This window comes from Borostomias antarcticus (genome assembly GCF_949987555.1).
Source record: "Borostomias antarcticus genome assembly, chromosome: 3".
Lineage (NCBI taxonomy): Eukaryota > Metazoa > Chordata > Actinopteri > Stomiiformes > Stomiidae > Borostomias > Borostomias antarcticus.
In genome coordinates, this window is record NC_140236.1 from 34,445,789 (window position 1) to 34,466,573 (window position 20,785).

General features: G+C 43.9%; 1 protein-coding gene across 1 annotated transcript; it reads left to right on the plus strand.

Annotated features, from left to right (window-relative positions):
- Nucleotides 1-303: 303 nt before the first annotated feature.
- Nucleotides 304-18,846, plus strand: rabggta (Rab geranylgeranyltransferase subunit alpha; the record flags this gene model as incomplete). The annotated part of the gene is made up of 17 exons (XM_084436157.1): nt 304-952; nt 1,061-1,170; nt 3,728-3,838; nt 4,156-4,280; nt 5,436-5,623; nt 6,827-7,084; nt 9,762-9,845; nt 9,932-10,014; nt 10,915-11,010; nt 11,969-12,074; nt 13,131-13,182; nt 13,277-13,365; nt 13,801-13,889; nt 15,142-15,258; nt 15,580-15,693; nt 16,796-16,883; nt 18,014-18,846. 17 exons carry the CDS (start codon nt 304-306, stop codon nt 18,160-18,162), a joined length of 2,508 nt encoding a protein of 835 aa, XP_084292283.1. The 3' UTR covers nt 18,163-18,846.
- Nucleotides 18,847-20,785: the final 1,939 nt, after the last annotated feature.

The window sequence follows — 20,785 nt, forward strand, 5'->3', positions numbered from 1 at the left end:
AAAATATAGGCTACTCATCAACACAATAAACACAACTTTTAACAGTTTTTTCCAACCAGTAGGCTAAGTATTTTGTATAGCATGAAAGCAGTCGGCAGGTCATTGATGGCCTGGCTCTGTATTATTAAACCACTTTAGGCACTGTATCATGTTGGCAGAACTTAGAATTGTTCAAAGAAAAGCTAAAATCATTAATATAAATAAAGATAAAAACCAGACCTAAAACTTGAACCTGAAATCAAGATAGTTAGTAGCCTACTACAACAGTAGTAATCCCTTTTCTCCTGTTTTGTTATGCTAGGTATGACAGTGATGCAGGGTCCATGTATGTGGCAGCAGCACCAGGGGCCATGGCTCCACAGCACCCCCCAGGTCCACTACCCTTACCTGGGCATGGCCCTCGGATACTACACCCAGTCAGCCCCCCAGAGGGTATGTGCCAATCAGTTCCTGCGCAGTGCCCCTTATTGGCTGCCACACAAAAAGCTGCACTCTGACCAGTACCCTCCAAAGTGTTGGCCCGAAACCTACAGTATGGCATACCAGGCTGGATACCCCAGCTCCTACAGGCACATGCCTATGGATGCCAGGATGTGGCCCATTCTCACCACAGTGCCCCAGGCTACCAATAGCCTCATCCATCAGGCTGGTACCAGTACCTGTTTGGCAGAGCAGGCTGCAGGTCCTCTGCTCCAGAGCTGTGGCCCGAGGGCTGGACCCAGCACCCCCATCCCCACCTCTCTGACCCAGGTCAGTGGGACGGACCAGCAGGGAGCAGGGGACAGCTCTTTCCACAAGGTCACCTCCCTGGGTGAGGCCATGAAGATCTTCTGCTGTGAGCCTGAGGCCAGACAGGAAGCAGAGCCTGAGCCCGAGGACAGACAGGCAGCAGAACCTGAGACCTCTACTCAGATGCCACAGGAGCTGGGTTCAAGTCCCTCCCTTGTTTTAGGTATGTCGATGCGATGTGTGATTTGAAGCACATTTACTCCTCAAATTCAATCAATTCTAAGTAAGTTCTAAAAATAAAAATAAATCCCTTCCCGTCACTCGTCTGCAGGTGTGGTTCCCCGCTACCCCACGGTGGACCATTCTCTGGACCATGAGGACATGGAGGCTTGTGTGCAGCGGTTGCTGGATGCCCAGGCCTCACAGGAGGCTCGCGGCCCTGTAGCTGCAGTAGCAGCAGCACAGGATTCTGGGATGGAATTTTTCTACCAGGTGGACAGCTTGGGTTGCCTGTGTGACCTCCAGCTGTTTGGCCAAACTTTGGCCAGCAGTATTGAGGAGGAGAGCAGTCACATGGAGTTTCTGAGTTGATCACATTCAAATGTCATTTGTTTAGGTTTTTAATGTTCAATATTATTTTAATTAACAATAGCAATAATTTTAATAAATAGCAATACTTACAAAGTTTGGTCTGGGAATATTTTCTGCACATAATATGAATCTTTGCAAATGTAGGCAAAAATACAAATTAACAGCATTAAGAAGTAGCAATGTTTTTGGCGGTGTATTTTTCACCTGTTATCCATTAAGGTGTTTCTTAAATTCATTCAAATGAATGTGCTTATAACGTTACTCTCCAAACACAACATTGCAAGTAGCAGAACTACTGAAATAGCTGTGAATTTAAATGACATGGAATAATGTCTGATAAATTAGGATAGGTCTTGTCGCCTGGACAGTTCCAATGCTTCCAATGCTAATCCAGCACAATAAGAGCGGGATAGCCAGTTAGCTCAGGAGGCTTTGGTTATGACATTTCACAACGTAGCACTGTCCATATGCAATTCAACTCAACTTATTATTCGTATCCATCTTTCCAGCTGTTTGGGATCTTTTGGAAATTAGTAGAATTTGCAACCATTCGTCTCATACCGATGGGAGCAATCTGGCGCAAAGCACAGCATTTTACTCATGAGTGACGTACATAAGCGCGCCCGGCTTTGTAGTACATTTATGAAACGAATGGAGCAATTTCCAAAATTTGAAAGAAGGCGAAATACTGTTTGAAATTCTCGCAGTTAGTAGGTTATTACTGTAAAGACACTCACAAGTTTTTGTTTTGATAACTTCACCGAAATGGCTTCGTAGTAATTATTAGAAAATCCGGTCTATGGGAGTTTACATTGAAACTCCTCTCCGATAGGAACAAATCCGCCAGGGGCGCATGTTTTCACTTTCCCTCCCTATTGTGAGATGTACACGCCCGCACACGCAGAATGGGAACAGGCGCCGGGCACTGCACTTGTAGCCTACATTGAATCACATTAATGCTACTGTTCAGTAAAGTTTGCGCTCTTACATTTCGGATTTAATACATCGTATACTTAGGTGTGTTGAAAGAATAAAAAGGTAAAGGCTTCACTGACTGAATTCTGTCTGACAGTCTGAGTCAGTCCTCCGACCAATGAATGGCAGCAATGCGCTGGACGACGCGCCCAATCCGCGAAGAAGAACAAGCAGCTACGGAAGCCCACACAGTTAGCCACTAGCTAGCTAGACCATAGCCTATGTTATCATACATCCTTGGGCTGGATTCACTCGACTGACACATCGAAGTAAACGGACTAGGCAGCCGGGTTTTTTAGAGTGAGTGGCAACACGTTTGAATACTATGTGCGGTATGGTATGAGTGTTTATTAATCTTTAACTGTTAACCAACGTTATGAATGAGATGAGCTGCCCAACCCAACAGTAAGTTAGCCTAGTCATGCCTGGGTAAGTGGCTAGATTAACGTTTTATAGACAGAACAATGTTGTTGTTGTAGTGATAGTGAGTTAGTTAATGATGTAAGTGTTAATAACTAGTTATTTTGCTCCCTATTATTGATTACATTTGTAAGCTTGTCTTGTTTTAGCTACTAAAACCTCTGGCCAGAGGGTGGTCTGTGAGTTAGTCTGATGCCAAGAGGTTCTAGCCGACTGATGTCTGAAATAAATATCTTGTTTGTTTTTGTTTCTATTATATAGATTTGGATAATAACATCCCTCTCCTACGTCCACGATGGTGAGTCCTTTTCTGTATTAACGTTAGTCTAGTCTAGCTGTGTTGGTGTGGTGCTTCCCACTGAGCAAAGACACGTCTAAAAGACGTCGTTTAGACGTCCAAAGACATCCCATTAGGAGCCAGAATGAAAGTTTTTTTAGTCATTCAGATATTGAACCCGTTCTGCACGTCCACAGACGTCTTAGAGGGGTCCAAGCCAGACGTGTGAATATTGAGGGGTCCAGCAGACGAACACACGGGGTTCAGGACCGACGGACGTTATTAAGACATGATCTGAACGTCTCCCTGACGTTGCGTGTTTGCTGGGTTTATGGAGCTCCTCCCCATTGTTATTTATTCATTCATCACATGATGGCAGCGCAGTAGTCCAGTACTTACAGTACTTGGCCTAGTTTACAGTTTTGCGCTGAAAAATACCTTTTCTGCTGGAGTCTTGTAGCACAGATAAAAGATGGCAGCTGGCTGAACAGTGGGAAGTAGACTGAAGTAAGTCAACATTCTGCCATGAAAGATTTGGGCGTTTTAAATCTGTATTTGAGAAAGTATACACAAACAAAAATGGCTCTGTCCTTATTAAATAGTTCATACTTTCAGTGCAAACTACTTCAAGCAAGTATGCCCATCGTCAAGGCTCCACAATGTGAACCGTATGTCAATGTTTGAGGGGGGTCTCCTGGACTGCTGCATTGAAATCTCTGTCCTTCTTTGTGACAGCACGGACGAGTGAAGGTGAAGTCGACCGCGCAGCAGGAGGAGGAGAAGAAGATAGTGAGGGAGAAGAAACTGAAAATATACGTGGCTGCACGAGATGCTATTTTTAATAAGGTCTGGTTACACCTTAGGGCTGGGTATTTGCAAGAAGCTCAGGATAGGATACGGTATCGCAGTACGATATTATCATGCGGCACTGTACATTTTGTTACATTTGTACCTGTTATACATACAGTACCACACAAGGGGGTTTACTAAGATTTAATACAAGATCTACTTTCTACCATCACTAATCTGGCTAGCCTGACTGACTTTGCCAGCTAGCTTGTATTTGCTAACATGAACGGTCGCTGACTAATACACCCACTTTATCCCTCTAATACACACTCTATTCCACTAGTACGCACATTTCAATCTCTTTCTGTTTTCAGAGGAAGGAGGGTGTGCTGGATGACGAGGCCCTTCAGTTGACCCAGCAGATTCTCTCCTCCAACCCGGACTTCGCCACCCTGTGGAACTACAGGAGGGAGATCCTGCTACACCTGGAGACTGTTCGGTAAGGTCAACACAGCTCCCACCGGGATAAGTAAACATAATTATCTAGTGTACGCTCTCTGAAAATACCTACCTACATCAGATAACTCAACATCTGTTTGATTGACACCTCCCATTATCATAGTGGAGGAAGAAAGACTAAGTTCCACTGATTAAAAAGACTAAAGACTAAGACTAAGTTCCACTGATTGTCACACACCTGAGTGTGTGCAATTTATTCTCCGCATTTGACCCATCCCCTGGGGGAGCGGTGAGCAGCAGCGGTGCCGCGCTCGGGAATCATTTTGGTAATGTAGCCCCCCAATTCCAACCCTTGATGCTGAGTGCCAAGCAGGGAGGCAATTTTCCCATTTTTATAGTCTTTGGTATGACTCGGCCGGGGATCGAACCCACAACCTCCCGGTCTCTGGGCGGACACTCTACCACTAGGCCACAGAGCTGGTTAAGCTGGAAAGAAGATAATCAGATGCAATTGAGGACGGCGGCTGAGAGAGAAGCAGCTACTGTGGCTGAGGGGGCGATAAACCCTCACAGCAGAGAGATGAGAAATAGCGACGTCCATTAAGAAACGGCTCAAACAGCTTCGAGACGGACGTGCTGAGGGAGAGGAGGGTGGCGGTTCCTGTCGATATAGATGGCCTAGTTTTGATCTGTAATTCCGAAAACAGTCTCACTACTCAATTTGTACTTGGTTTTGATTGTGCTTCTTGTAACTGCTGATTTCAACTGCAAGTTCCCCATGGTGATCAATAATGTAGGCCTACAACCTACCTACCTACCTACCTACCTACCTACCTACCTATAGACAGACTCATTCAACCATGTTTCAGTAGTCACTCAAATATCAGGATCAGTGTTCAGAACTTAACTGTCTATCAGATCGATTTTGATTTGTGATTCTCATTCACATTGTGATCGCTCATCAGGGGTTTCCATACTGGCTGACTCCCCCTCACCCAGTGCATTATCTCAGTCTCAAGCTGGCACCAGTATATCTATATATATATATATATATATTGCAGAGTACTGATGGGAGAGATGCCCTTGTTGGGAGGGGCTGGAATGGGGACGCATCACTGGAGAGTTCCCGTGATGTGAGAACAGAGCCTCTGGCGCCCCCTGTCTGTGTATCAGTGTAGAACTGTGTTTGTCCCAGGGAGGAGGACGAGGTGCAGAGGACGTACGAGGCCGAGCTGTCCTTTCTGGAGTCGTGTCTAAAGGTGAACCCCAAGTCCTATGGCAGCTGGCACCACCGAGGCTGGGTGTTCGCCCGCCTCCCCCGGCCTGACTGGACCAGAGAGCTGGGCCTGTGTGACCGCTGCCTCGCCCTGGACGACCGCAACTGTGAGTCAGGGGGAGGAAGCGCTGGGGTTCAGTGGGAGAGGGGGTCAACATCGCAGAGGATTCTCTAGTTGGCCGTTGTGGGAGAAGTGGACTAGTTGGATTTCATTTTTCGCCTAATTTTTGGGGCGAGGGAGAGACATTATATATATATATTACCGTATGTTGTCAGTGTTCAAAAAAGGCCTTTGGTAATAGGGTTGAGACGGTATGGATTTTTGCATTACGGTACGGTACAGTATCTAGTTACACGGTACGGTTTACGGTATTTCACCGTATACGAGGTCTAGAGCCCTACAGTGCAACACATGATGGAAATACACACTATTGTAATTAAGCTCAGTTTATTAATAGCAAGCTTATATTAAATTACAAAATGAACTGTTGCAAGCAACTTGAAATGTGAAGTTTCAGCAGCGCATTATTGTGTAATACCGTAAACGTAATACCGTAAACACAGGGAATGTCACGGTTCTAATACCGTGGACATTTTATACCGCGGTTCACGGTTTTATGGTATACCGTCTCATCCCTATTTGGTAATGCCAGTAAAAAAAAAAAAAACGTCTTTGTATTGGTCTCTCCCTCGCCTACGGAAGAGCATTAGGGCCAACAACTGAGTTTATTATTTTTTTAAGCTTCAGAGTTTAAAGTCAGAATTTCTGACTTTAATGTCAGAATTTCTGACTTTAATGTCAGAATTTCTGACTTTAATGTCAGAATTTCTGAGAAAAAAGTCAGAAATAACTTCTGAGAAAAAAGTCAGAATTTCTGACTTTAAACTCAGAAGCTTAAAAAAAAAAAAAAAAACTCAGCTGTTGGCCCTAATGCTCTTCCGTACTCGCCCCTCGAGACATTAGCCTTCCATCTGTTCAAATATCTGAGCATATTTTCAGATTTTTACACATCTGATAGGGTTTGTTACAGAGGGGATGCTCAAGATCAGTGAATCTGCACAAATATTCTGCACAGATCCCTGTGAACACGAAAAAGATGAAAAGTTGAATTTATTAGCTGAGCAAACAATGAAATAAACAAAAATTAGGTGAAATCCAACCAGTTGTCTTCTTCTCCCACAACGGCCGACTAGAGAACCCCTCTGCGAGCCCCAACGATATCTAGCATTTATGTGTCACACTCTCCCCCACTGTCCTCATCCACTCCTGTCATCCTATCCTCATCCCTGTCCTCATCCCCCTCCTGTAGTCCATTGCTGGGATTACCGTCGGATGGTGGTGAAGATGTCTGGGGTGCCGGTGGACCAGGAGCTGCAGTTCACCGACCGACTCATCGGCTCCAACTTCTCTAACTACTCCAGCTGGCACTACCGCAGCACCCTGCTGCCCCAGCTGCACCCCGAGTCCCCCGAGCGCCCCCCGCCCTGCCCCCGGCCCCCCCGCTCCTCCCCGCCGCCCTCCCCGCAGACACACTCCCACCGCGTCTGTGAGGAGCAGCTCCTTAAAGGTACGCTACACATCATGAGACATGTGACCAGCCACGGGAAAACCTGGCTCTGGAAAAATAGATGTTATGTTTTTCACACATTCTTGAAGTACAGATTCAGACCATTACTATGTTGTCATTGTAAACTGTATAGGCAGGGTTTTTCCCTTCATAGAGGATTTTTTGGCGCCCCCACAGAGATTTTAGCCAGGGTCGAAGGAAAATCACCAGTTCCAAAATGCTAAAAATTTAGAATAAAAATAGCAATTCAAATCCTTTCCAAATGTGTTTGATGGCTTGTTTCAAGTGCAGCCCATCCCTCTTTCTTGCATTGTCCATGGTTTGGACCACTATTAATTGAGATAATTAATTGACAGGCTATTAGTAACTTAAACATTTTGTCTTCATATCCATTTTGTGTCATGTCGGGAGATTTCCCACGATTGTGAAAAGTGAGCTCAGTCAGACAGTGAATCGTATAAAAAATTGCATGCGCATCAGCCCCCCCCCCCCCCCTGAGCATAACCCCCCAAAGACCTATTCTGAGCCAGGAAAACCCTGGTATAGGAAATCATTCACCAAGTTAAACCCTGGTATAGGAAATCATTCACCAAGTTAAACCCTGGAATAGGAAATCATTCACCAAGTTAAACCCTGGTATAGGAAATCATTCACCAAGTTAAACCCTGGTATAGGAAATCATTCACCAAGTTAAACCCTGGAATAGGAAATCATTCACCAAGTTAAACCCTGGTATAGGAAATCATTCACCAAGTTAAACCCTGGTATAGGAAATCATTCACCAAGTTAAACCCTGGTATAGGAAATCATTCACTAAGTTAAACCCTGGTATACAGGAGGAAATCATTCACCAAGTTAAACCCTGGTATACAGGAGGAAATCATTCACCAAGTTAAACCCTGGTATAGGAAATCATTCACTAAGTTAAACCCTGGTATAGGAAATCATTCACCAAGTTAAACCCTGGAATAGGAAATCATTCACCAAGTTAAACCCTGGAATAGGAAGTTAAACCTAACGCTTCAACATTAACGGAGGCCCAATAGTGCACATGTTGAATCTTGAGTCCTGTGTTGAGACGGTAAACCCACGCGCTCACTGTTATGTTTTCATGTTGAGACGGTAAACCCACGCGCTCACTGTTATGTTTTCATGTTGAGACAGTAAACCCACGCGCTCACTGTTATATTTAAGCAATAAACCACGAGAGGCCGTGTGTTATAGTGATTTTATAACAGCTAGGGGGCGTTGTTAGGCACGACGCGAAGGCCTCGAGTGGTTTATTGCTTTTATACAACGGTTACTACATCTATTAGTGTAAAATAAACACACAGCAATGTAAAATATTAAGATTTATTCAAAACGAAGCATCATTCCCTCAATTCCGCCGAGCAAAATAGTTCCCCTAACAAAAGGGTTGCCAAGCAACAACAACTACAATGCATTGGATCAAATGGGAGGTGCGTTAATACTGAAAATGGAATGATATGCGGTCCCAGGTGTGTGTTACAAAGTATTTTAACACGGCTTCCAGCCAATCAGAATCAAGAACCAGAACTAACCGTTGTATAATTTCATGTTAAACCCACGCGCTCACTGTTAAGTTTTCATGTTTTTAATTTCTTGAAAGTTGGGCACCTTAAACTTGTCTTCTAAATCCTGGAGCTCTGTGTTCTTATGTGTGCTGCATGCCTCAAAAAAGCAGAACTCCACTATCATCATTCCATACCTGATACAGTGACTGGCTGCTTGCCAACTGGTGAACTCAATTTAGCAATAGTTTAGTCACAGTACCAGGAAAGTAGCAGTGCACTGATATTGAAGCGACTTAAGACCCTTTGTATTGAAGCGAGTTAAGACCCTTTGTGCAGTCAGGGGCTTTAGGGCACACATCTATGAGGGCATGTCCACATCTTCTGACGTGGAAACAGACAAAATGTACTGTACCTTGTGTGACCAAAATAAGCATATTTTATCTAAAAGACAGCCGAGTTGTGGAAAGCCCAAAAAGACAGGAAATTCAAATGAGCAGCAGAACTATCCTCGGTAGTCAACCTCTCCAACACCGCCCTCACTAATGAACAGTTGTCAGTCTTGTCCAAAGGAATGTCATTCGCCCCTACACACAATACCAGTCTTTTTAATGCCCGTATTGACTTGTTCTGGTTCTATCGCAACCTCCATCTTAAGACTTGGTATCACCATCATTCATCTCATACGCATGAATACCCCAGTCTGGTCACAGTGCCTGACACACACACTTCTTCATATAGGGTACCTGAACAGGTGAACACATTGGAGCCTAGAGCTCCCCCTAGGTAAATTAGTACTAAGCCCAGGATACTACATCCTCCCCCTCTTAATTCAGTAACTAATCTGAAAAGAGTACAAGACATTTCAAACACATGTCTGAACCAAAAAACAGCTGCCATATTTTTTTCCCGCTTTGTTTAACACAAACCTTTTCAACTTTGTTTAATACAAACTTTTTTCTGATACCCATTGCAAAACAAATAATAATCATAGGATACTACAGTTTTTTTTTAAGACATGATCATTTGGGCTTTTCGGTCTAGTAGCAGACCTTTATTACCTACATATCTATACCTTTCTGTTATACCTTTCTGTTATTGGACTAACACCCACATCGTATGGATTTGTTGTTTTGTTCCTTCAGAGTATGAGCTGGTACAGAACGCCTTCTTTACTGACCCCAACGACCAGAGCGCTTGGTTCTACTACCGCTGGCTGCTTGGCAGAGGTGCGTATGAGTCCTCGTCCGGTATCGGCCATTCTTTCACCGTTATCCACACGTGAGCTTTCATTGTGTGTGTGTGGCCCCCTCAGCGGAGCGCGAAGAGATGATCAGCTGTTTGTACGTGAGCCGGGCGGAGGAGCGAGTTGTCGTGGCCTTCTCCAGACCGGTTAACGTGAGTACCAGCCCAGTCCCATCAACGCTGTCACTCCCCCTCTGGAACATTCTCTCCTGTGTATGACGAGCCTCATTCCTTGCGGTGGAAATTCTCAAGAACAAGGTGTTCTTAGGAATGATGTTGAATGCCGAGCGTCAAAGAGTAATGAGGAAGTTTATTAAAGAATACCGGTACAATGGTTTTCTCGAGATATGGTGCGTCCCTCAGAGCACGAGTGAGAGGACGAGCCCAGACACAAGTTACATGTTAGTTTTTATAGGATCCCAGTCATGTCAAGGGTCAATATGTTTACAAGAGATACAAATGGTGCTGTTATGTAGTGTTTCCCCACCCAAGCCACAAGGGGAAGTAGGTACCAGGTACAGGGCGGCTGTAGCTCAGTTGGTAGAACAGTGATCGAAGGGTCAGTGGTTCGAATCCCAGCTCCAACTGTCCACATGTCGAAGTGTCCTTGAGCAAGACACCTAACCCCAAATTGCTCCCAATGAGCAGGTTAGCACCTTGCATGGCAGCTACCACCATTGGTGTGTGAATGTGTGTGTGAATGGGTGAATGAGAGGCCATTGTAAAGCGCTTTGAGTGCCGCTAAGGTGGAAAAGCGATATATAAGTGCAGTCCATTTACCATTTACCAGTCTTCTCAGACATTGGGGACATGCTGTAAGTTAACTAGCTGTCATATAAGTATAAGGCCTATGTATGATTTCACATTGTTATTCTGGCGTTCTAATACCGACCAGGCATTTATACATGAAACATTCACATGGGGAAACAATCGCATGAACATGGGAATATACATAATGAGATGAAGCATACATGAGAACATGCATTATGAGTTCAAACATACACAATTCCATTCCATCCTCTTCTCTCGTCCTCCCGGCTCCTCCCATCTCAGGCCCTCTCCGTCGGTCTGATCCTGCTGTTGGATGGTCTGCCCCAGCGGGTGCAGTGGAGGAGTGTCCACCCCGGCTTCAAACACAGCCCCGTGTGGGTATCCTTTCCTAACGGCCTCTGTGCAACTCGCCGCGTTTGTTTGACCATTACAGGTCATCCCTGTGTTCATCACTAGCCTATTCACCACCATTATTAACATAGCTGTTGCTGATCAATCATCTAGATTGTATTTTATTTTTTATTTAACCAGGTTAGTCTCATTGAGATTAAACACTTTGCAAGCGAGACCTGGCCAAGAACACATCACAAAGTTACAGACGCATAATTACAACATAATACATCGCATAAATACAGATTGGGCATCTAACAATGAAAGATTCAATAAGAAAAGCCACATGAAGTTACACGTTGAAGGCAGGCAAGATTATTCCTAGCACTGTTTCCATTTACGTGTCGAAACATTTACAGACCTGCAATTCATTTTCCTCCACGACTTACATTTTTTAAATAAAATTGTTTAGTGAGACAGCTTCATAGTTCTGTGAAGGTCATTCCAGGCCAAAGGGGCAGACAACAGGAAGGCGTTTTTGTGGGACTCTGTCTGTGTCTTTGGTCAGCAGGACACTAGAATGCGCTACTGTGAAGAGATGGATAGACAAAGAAACGTTGACAGACATGGTGAGACAGACATCTCTATAGCTTGTGATGCAAGGTCAAGCTCTTGTTTTTTGGAGTTTGGAGATTTTTCTGTTTTTTGGGACTTTGGAGATTTTTCTGTTTTCTGTCGTGAAGTTCAATGTGTGCGTCTGTGTGTTGATGCCCCAGTACTACTTAATCCTTTAAGAGTTATTTATTCTTCATCTCACAGGGTTTTCACCTCGTCAGAGATTCTAATGAGTATTATTAAGATGGGATTGAGTAGATTCGTCTAACCTCTAACCAGTCTTGGTCTAACCTGTCTTGCGTGTTCTACATGTTTTGCTCTGCACTACCAGGGCATTCCAGCAGAGCCTGTCTGCACTTTTGTTCTGTTTTGACCCTTGACCTGCTGTCAGATCTGTGAGCTTCCACCAGGATCGATCAGCGACATCAGTAATGAACATAATCTGACGGTGCACTGGACCGAGAAACACACACACAGAGACTGTGCTTTATACACAGGTGAGGGTCTGTATACACAGGTGAGAGTCTGTATACACAGGTGAGAGTCTGTATACACAGGTGAGGGTCTGTATACACAGGTGAGGGTCTGTATACACAGGTGAGAGTCTGTATACATAGGTGAGAGTGTATACACAGGTGAGAGTCTATACACAGGTGAGAGTCTGTATTCACAGGTGAGAGTGTATACACAGGTGAGAGTCTATACACAGGTGAGAGTCTGTATACACAGGTGAGAGTCTGTATACACAGGTGAGAGTCTGTATACACAGGTGAGGGTCTGTATACACAGGTGAGGGTCTGTATACACAGGTGAGGGTCTGTATACACAGGTGAGAGAGTCTGTATACACAGGTGAAAGTCTGTATAAACAGGTGAGAGTCTGTATACACAGGTGAGGGTCTGTATACACAGGGGAGAGTCTGTATACACAGGTGAGGGTCTGTATACACAGGTGAGAGTGTATACACAGGTGAGAGTCTGTATACACAGGTGAGGGTCTGTATACACAGGTGAGGGTCTGTATACACAGGTGAGAGTGTAGACACAGGTGAGAGTGTATACACAGGTGAGGGTCTGTATACACAGGTGAGGGTCTGTATACACAGGTGAGGGTCTGTATACACAGGTGAGAGTCTGTATACACAGGTGAGGGTCTGTATACACAGGTGAGAGTCTGTATACACAGGTGAGAGTCTGTATACACAGGTGAGAGTCTGTATACACAGGTGAGAGTGTAGACACAGGTGAGAGTGTAGACAGGTGAGAGTGTAGACAGGTGAGAGTCTGTATACACAGGTGAGAGTGTATACACAGGTGGGTGAGAGTGTAGACACAGGTGAGTCTGTATACGCAGGCTAGAGTCTATACGCAGGCTAGAGTCTGTAGACGCAGGCGAAAGTCTATACACAGGTGAGTCTGTAGACGCAGGCGAGAGTCTGTATACACAGGTGAGAGTGTCCTCCACAGTGAAGCTCTATGTGCTCGGGTCTTGTTTTTCGCTGAGCAACATCCGGTACGGCTTCAGCTCACCTCCCACACCGCTGTCTCCCACAGGTCGATCTGAGAGCTGGTGCCAAGACTCTGCCACCGAACTGGAACTATTCAGGTGTGACCTGTGGATGGTGCACACACGCGTCTCGTGCTTATCAGACCTGTTTTCCATGGCGTGTGAACAGCTCCGGGTTGTCTTCTCTCCGTAGGAGCGAGCTGTCTGTGGAGAAGACGTCTGTGTTGCAGTCTGAGCTACAGTCCTGCAATCAGCTGCAGGAACTGGAGCCGCAAAATAAATGTAGGTGCAAAGGCGGCCGTAGCTCAGTTGGTAGAGCGGGTCGTTCAATGATCGAAGGGTCAGCGGTTCGAATCCCAGCTCCGACTGTCCACATGTCGAAGTGTCCTTGAGCAAGACACCTAACCCCAAATTGCTCCCAATGAGCAGGTTAGCACCTTGCATGGCAGCTACCGCCATTGGTGTGTGAATGTGTGTATGAATGGGTGAATGAGAGGTCATTGTTAAGCGCTTTGAGTGCCGCTAAGGTGGAAAAGCGCTATATGAGTGCAGTCCATTTACCATTCACTGGTCTCAGTTTCACTAGTCTCGTTCTTTTATTATGAGCCATTATTTGATTCACATTTAGTCTTTACTGGCTTTTTACGAGGAGTCCTGTTGTCAACTGTTTTTTAATTGCAGAACATAAACGATCTCTGACCCGCCCCATCTTTGCAGGGTGCTTGCTGACCATCGTTCTCCTCATGAGAGCACTAGACCCCCTGGGGTATGAGAGAGAGACCCTGGCTCACTTCCAAACACTTAAAGTGAGTACTCTAGTCTAGTACACTGGCTTTTTCTTTAAAAGTGTTCAAGCTACGCATTGTAGGACGCCACATTAGGCCCTAACCCTAACACCGTATTAGGCCCTAACCCTAACACCGTATTAGGCCCTAACCCTAACACCGTATTAGGCCCTAATCCTAACACCGTATTAGGCCTTAACCCTAACACCGTATTAGGCCAGTTTCTGTGGGGTTTTTTTTTTTTCTCCAGTGGATTGCACATTGGCACAACAACCTCTAGGGGGCATCAAGGTTGGGGTTTGGGTTAGGGCACTGTAGGAATAGTGGGCACGTCTACTCTTACGGCAGTGATGAGACTAAACTGCCCCCCCCCCCACATGCGCACACTTTTTTGCACATGCATGAAGGAGGTCCTGGAAAAGGTTCTCTAGAAAATAGTGGGAACTCTGTCACAGTACTGTGTTGGGCTACATTAGCCAAATGTGCATGAAGTCACCAAGTGCGTGTTTGTGAAATGTACCCTGCTCATTCCCCCTGGGGGGTGTGTGTGTGTATATATATATAATTTCCATGGTGATTTCAGACACAATAAATTCCACTGCATCTGTATTGAGACATGCTTTTTTCAGCATTACTGCACTCTGTTGGCGTCATGTATCACCTCCTGCTGTGATACAGAGATAAGATGTACTTTAATCATCCCCCGTGGGGTAATTTGGGCGTTTACAGCAGCGAGAAGGTACAGAATGGGTCAGAGTAAAAAAATATACATTAGAATAAAGAATATAGATAGAAGAGTACAACATATGTACATATGGTACATACAATGTGTATAAATACAGAGAAACCTGCTGTCACATGATTTGCTTCTGGCGCTTTCCAGAGTTGATTCAGCTGACTGTCTGGTCTCTGTAAAGGAAAAAATCTTACTTGGTTTAGTTTAGATTTCAAAGAACACGCTGAGTGGTCGGTCAAGCTGGTTTTAAACAAAGGCAATAGTTTTATTCTGTTACGATTCTGCAGTCGGACTCTAGCACAGGAAGTGAATCCGGGCAGAGTGAGTCAGATGTGGACGAGGTCGATAGGTTATACAGTTAAAAAGGAAGTGACATAGTTTCAGGATGAAGAGGACAGGGAAGTGATGTCACACAGGAAGAATTTGTAGTTTTAACAGACTGATCTATGAGAACGAACTACAAAGTTAGAACAACAGTCAAGTAGGAAAACGGAACACTTTGGTGAGACTTGAATTTCATTCCCATCTCCCACACAGGAGGCGGACTGTATGCGCTCTGCGTACTACAGCGACCTGTGCAGTAAGTTCATGATCGAGAACACCATTCTGAAGATGGAGTACGCAGAGGTCCGCGTCTTCAGCATCTCTGACAAGGTCAGTTGGTCACTGTCTTTATACACTGGGAGCATTCGTCATTCTCTTCTTTTTTGGACACTTTTGGATCGATCTCTCTCTCTCTCTATCTATCTCTCCCTCTCTCTCTTTTTCTCTCTCTCTCTCTCTTTCTCTCTCTCTCTTTTGTTATTTCTATATTATTTATTTCCTTTCACATTATTTCCTTTGTCTCTCTCTCCCCTCTCCCCCCCTCCCGTCTCTCTCTCCCTCTCTCCTCTGTCTCTCTCTTGTTATTTATATATTATTTATTTCCTTTATTATTTCCTTTATCTCTCTCTCTCTCTCTCTCTCTCTCGACAGAACCTGACCACGTTGTGTCACCTGGATCAGCTGCTATTGGTTACTCATATCAACTTGTCCTCCAATCAGCTGGTCAGGCTGCCTCCTCAGTTTGCCATGCTGCAGTGCCTGGAGGTAATACACATCCCATAATAAACACATACATCCCGTAATAAGATTTTTTTTATTTGTCACGTGTAATGTACGTGTACAGTTACAGTGAAATGTTGCTGCCGGCTCCACAGGTAAACTTCGATACTCAATTTACAATTTACAAGTTACAAATTCACAAATTACACTATAAGCATCATTTCTATAGTGTACAGATATAGGTAAGATAAGACAGATACTGGTCTGGATGGATTATGTGCATGCTATATGGATATGAATAAATAAGTAAGGGGCATGCACTTGAGTTCTATACTGGGAGGTAATACATCCCATAATAATATACCACTTCGTGGCTGAGTTGCTGTCGTTCCCAATCGCTTCCACTTTGTTATAATACCACTGACAGTTGACTGGAATATTTAGTAGCGAGGGAATTTCACGACTAGGCTTGTTGCACAGGTGGCATCCTATCACAGTACCACGCTGGAATTCACTGAGCTCCTGAGAGAGACCCATTCTTTCACACATGTTTGTAGAAGCAGTCTGCATGCCTAGATGCTTGATTTTATACACATGGAAGTGATTGGAACACCTGAATTCAATTATTTGGATGGGTGAGTGAATGTCTTCAGTACATAGCTCTGAGGTATGGCTACAGTACAGTAGCTCTCTCTCTGAGGTATGGCTTCAGTAGCTCTCTCAGAGATATGGCTGCAGTACAGTAGCTCTCTGAGCTATGGCTACAGTACAGTAGCTCTCTCTCTCAGAGATATGGCTGCAGTACAGTATCTCTCTCTCTGAGGTATGGCTACAGTACAGTAGCTGTCTCTGAGGAATGGCTTCAGTAGCTCTCTCAGAGATATGGTTACAGTACAGTACCTCTCTCTCAGAGATATGGCTACAGTACAGTAGCTCTCTCTCTGAGATATGGTTACAGTACAATAGCTCTCTCTCTCAGAGATATGGCTACAGTACAGTAGCTCTCTCTCTCAGAGATATGGTTACAGTACAGTACCTCTCTCTCTGAGGTATGGCTACAGTACAGTAGCTCTCTGAGGTATGGCTTCAGTAGCTCTCTCAGAGGTATGGCTACAGTACAGTAGCTCTCTCTCTCTCTCTGTTTTAGGTTCTGGAGGCTGATGACAACGCTCTCGAGGACCTGGAGGGTCTGTATCATCTCCCCAAGCTGGAGGAAGTGTCCTTAAAGAACAACAGTATCCTTCTGTCAGGCTCTCATGCCCCAGTATTGACTGAGGACTCAGGTTGTTTGATTTAGAATCTGCAGTGAAATCGTTACTTTGCTGCATCGTTCCATTCATTTGGGTACGTTTCACATTAAGCTTTACAAACGAACAGAGCTTCGTAAACAAAGCCATGTGGTTGTTAATTGGACTAAATATTTGAACATGTCTAACAATGCAATGTGGAGAATGGGACATTGATGACATTTTTGAGCTAATATTGAGGGATAATGCATGTTTAGCCCTGCTTTAAGGTTACTTATGATCATATACAATGGTTCAGATCAAAACGTTGACAAAACTAGCACTTTTGAGAAAGTCTGATAATTGCTCTACCACCGTTTTGGTCATACAATGGATGTGGGTGGGCACCTTGAAAAATCATTCAAAAAAACATGTTAAACTCTCAATTTCAAAGACAAGAAACTCACAGAGGTGTTAGTTGGCGTTCTGACATATAATTCGCCATAAAATAACATTCTAGTTCATCTGGAAAGGCTTTTTTAAAATATTTAGCATAGAACTATTTAGTCGCAGCACATACGTGTGTAAACTTCCGCAAACCAGGTAGCCTAGCAACATAAACAATAACAATAGCTGCCGTAAGTAGTTCCGCTTCCGGAATCCCCTCTGCGGATTGATCTACACAGCTACAACGGTCGCTTCAATACAAGTCAATGGATTTCATAAAATGATTAATAAAACCCTACAGGATTCATACCTTGCAGCGAATTTGATGTCAGAACACCAACGGACACCAATTACCCCCTCGGTGATCTTCTTGTCTTTGAAATCGAGAGTTTAACATGTTTTTGAATGATTTTTCAAGGTGCCCACCCACATCCATTGTATGATCAAAACGGTGGTAGAGCAATTATCAGACTTTCTCAAAAGTGCTAGTTTTGTGAACATTTTGATCTGAACCATTGTATATGATCATAAGTAACCTTAAAGCAGGGCTAAACATGCATTTTCCCTTTACTACTCCTTTAAGTGTCTTGCTGCACCATTCTTTCTCAGTCCATCAGCAAGTTGCCCTTTATATTGATGTGAAATCATCTTACCGATATAGGTTAGACATTTTCTTTGACCTCAATTTGCAGAAATCTCCAAGCTTTCCGACTGTCAACCTCTGACTTCCTGCCCGAAACTGACCCGCCTTGATCTCCGGGGCAACCCCGTCACTCAGACTGCCAACATCCCATCGGCGTTGGCCGAGCTTCTGCCTTCAGTCACTGACTTCCTGCTCTGATTGGACAATGGACAAGCCCACTAACATCAGCATAGTTGTACGTGTGTGTGCGTGCGTGCGTGTGTGTGTGTGTGTGTGTGATTTATGTGGACATGCATGTACAGTATTTGAAAAGAAGAAAGGTGCTCAAGTGTCTCTACTGCTACTCATCCCACTTGATTGGGGAGGTTGATTCACAGCCCCCATGTAGATTTTAATGCCTGATACCTGTACATACAGTACAGTAGCATCATTGAAGAAAACTACACCTACCTAGAACTACATCAAAGCTACACCTCACAAAGAGAACAAAGACACTCAGAAAAGTCGCTTTGTGTGACTACGTACTGTATGTATGTACTTATGTGTATTGGTTAGTTCACACTTGTATGGTGCATAATGTATGTATGTATGTATGTCTGTATGTGATGCGTGTTGACATAAAACAACCAAATGCATGCTGACACTGATAGAAGATAATATTACCATGTTTGGACATGGATGAATGGGGAGGGGGTCCCGTGCTTCAAGCTTTAAACGGGAAAGATGTATCTGGAGGAAGCCTGAGACATATTGACTGTTAATGATTAGTATATTGCATCACATTGGCCTCAGCAAGCTAACGGCATATGATTTATACATGTCGTATATACTTTAGGTGTGCCTGTGTATGGTTGATACCAGCAACAATGGATCATTAATGTATAGGCCCATAAATTAATGTCAATGTGACTGAAAGAGTGTAAGTGTAAATATGGGATTACGTCATCACCACATGCCCACCTCTGGTATTAAAGCAAGGGTGAATTCACCCCCGACAAAACGTTGCAAAACGTTTATTAAAATGGAAACGGTGGTGCGTTGAACACGGTGTGTTGCACCTATGACAGCTGAGAACACAGGTCGATGTTTAAAATTACACTGCCCAAATACAGTAATAGGCTACTTCGTACAGTTTGTACAGTTAGTTGATGAACCCTGGTTGCAGAACATTTCCACGACATACGCGGGGAAGTGCTGCCCGCACCGCAACCTGGCCGTCACCACTGACCACACAGCGGGGTCGCCAACACGGACTCTGAGGAATCTGGATAAAGGTTATTATAGTTAACGAAAACTAACTATAAAACGAAAACTAGGTGTGAAAAAACATTTTAGTTAATTGAAATAAAAACTAGACTTTACAAAAAAACGATAACTAACTAAAACTGTATTGTGTGTTTACTAAAATAACTAAAATTATTGAGAAAATGTCCTTAGTTTTAGTCTTTTTCATTTCATACATAAGCCTAGTATTTTGGGTGGATATGAAATCTATCCTCCATTTTATTTAGCTGTGTCCCTGTGCAGGAGTAACCTGACGTGCGCCAGATGGATTGTTTCACACGGAGTGAGCTCACAAGATCAGGATGGTCTCACCAGGCTTGCACAGAAGAAAAAAACTAATACTGAAACTAATAAAAACTTAACTAAAACTAAGCATTTTCAAAAACTAAAAACTAAACTTTAAAACTAATCAAAACTAAACTGAAATTGAAAACAAATAGTTAAAACGATATAAAAATAAAAACGAATGAAAAAAACAAAACTATTATAACCTTGATCTGGATGTGAGCCTGGATGACCAACGTATGTTCTCGACACATATCACATGTTACACAGATTCCTGCTGTACAACATCAGGAGGATTCACCATTTCCTCACTGATGAAACGGCTCAGGTGTTCATACTGCAACTCCCTCCTTGCTGGGGCACCTGGTGTTCAACCACCCCAAGTTCTCCCTCACAACTTCCCCTCATTCTCTACACTGGCTCCCTAGCAGCTCGCATCCATGCATAGTCACACAGATAAAAACTCTGGTATTACCCTACAGGGTAAGGAAAGGAACAGCTCCCTCCTACCTTAACCATTACATTACAGTCATTTAGCAGATGCTTTTATCCAAAGCGACTAACTATAATTGCATTTGCAGTGTATTTCAAATGCACAATCTTCTTGTGGAACAGAACTTCAAGGAGGCCAAAAACGTTGAATCATCACTTTATTGAGCAAGCCTTTACATGGGTCAAATCTTCGGCAATACTAAAGTTTCTCTTACGAGGCGCCGAGCTTATATGTCCTGGCTTCAGGCCAAATATCACATGACAAACAAATTTGCATACAAATAATGTTCATAAACTCCAGTTATGGTCACAAATGGTTGAACTACTATTCTAAATGGTCAATAAGCTCTGCCCCCTCTTCGGGCAGTGGGGCTGCTTGAGTTCTTCCTGTATCCTCCTAGGATCGCGTTACAAACTGTAGGCTACTGACCTCAGAGGTGAACTTTAGGTCACGCTGACCCAGAGACAGGACAAAGGAATGCTGACTCGGGGGCAAAGACCTCTGTTAAGACTTGAATTAACACAGTTCAAACTAAAGTGGAGGTATTTCATTATTCTAATGAAATGATTACTACATGAGAGTAGTTTTTTTATACAGTATAAAAATATACTACACATTTAACGTGGGAAAAGCCAATGTTCTACTACTTGCCAGAACTCAAAAGTATCTCCTTTCTAAAATAAGTGACTAAGAGCATAATCTAGTGCTGAAGGCAAAGTGCAAGAATAGCAATCTAAAATGCAATAGGTGCTTAAGAGG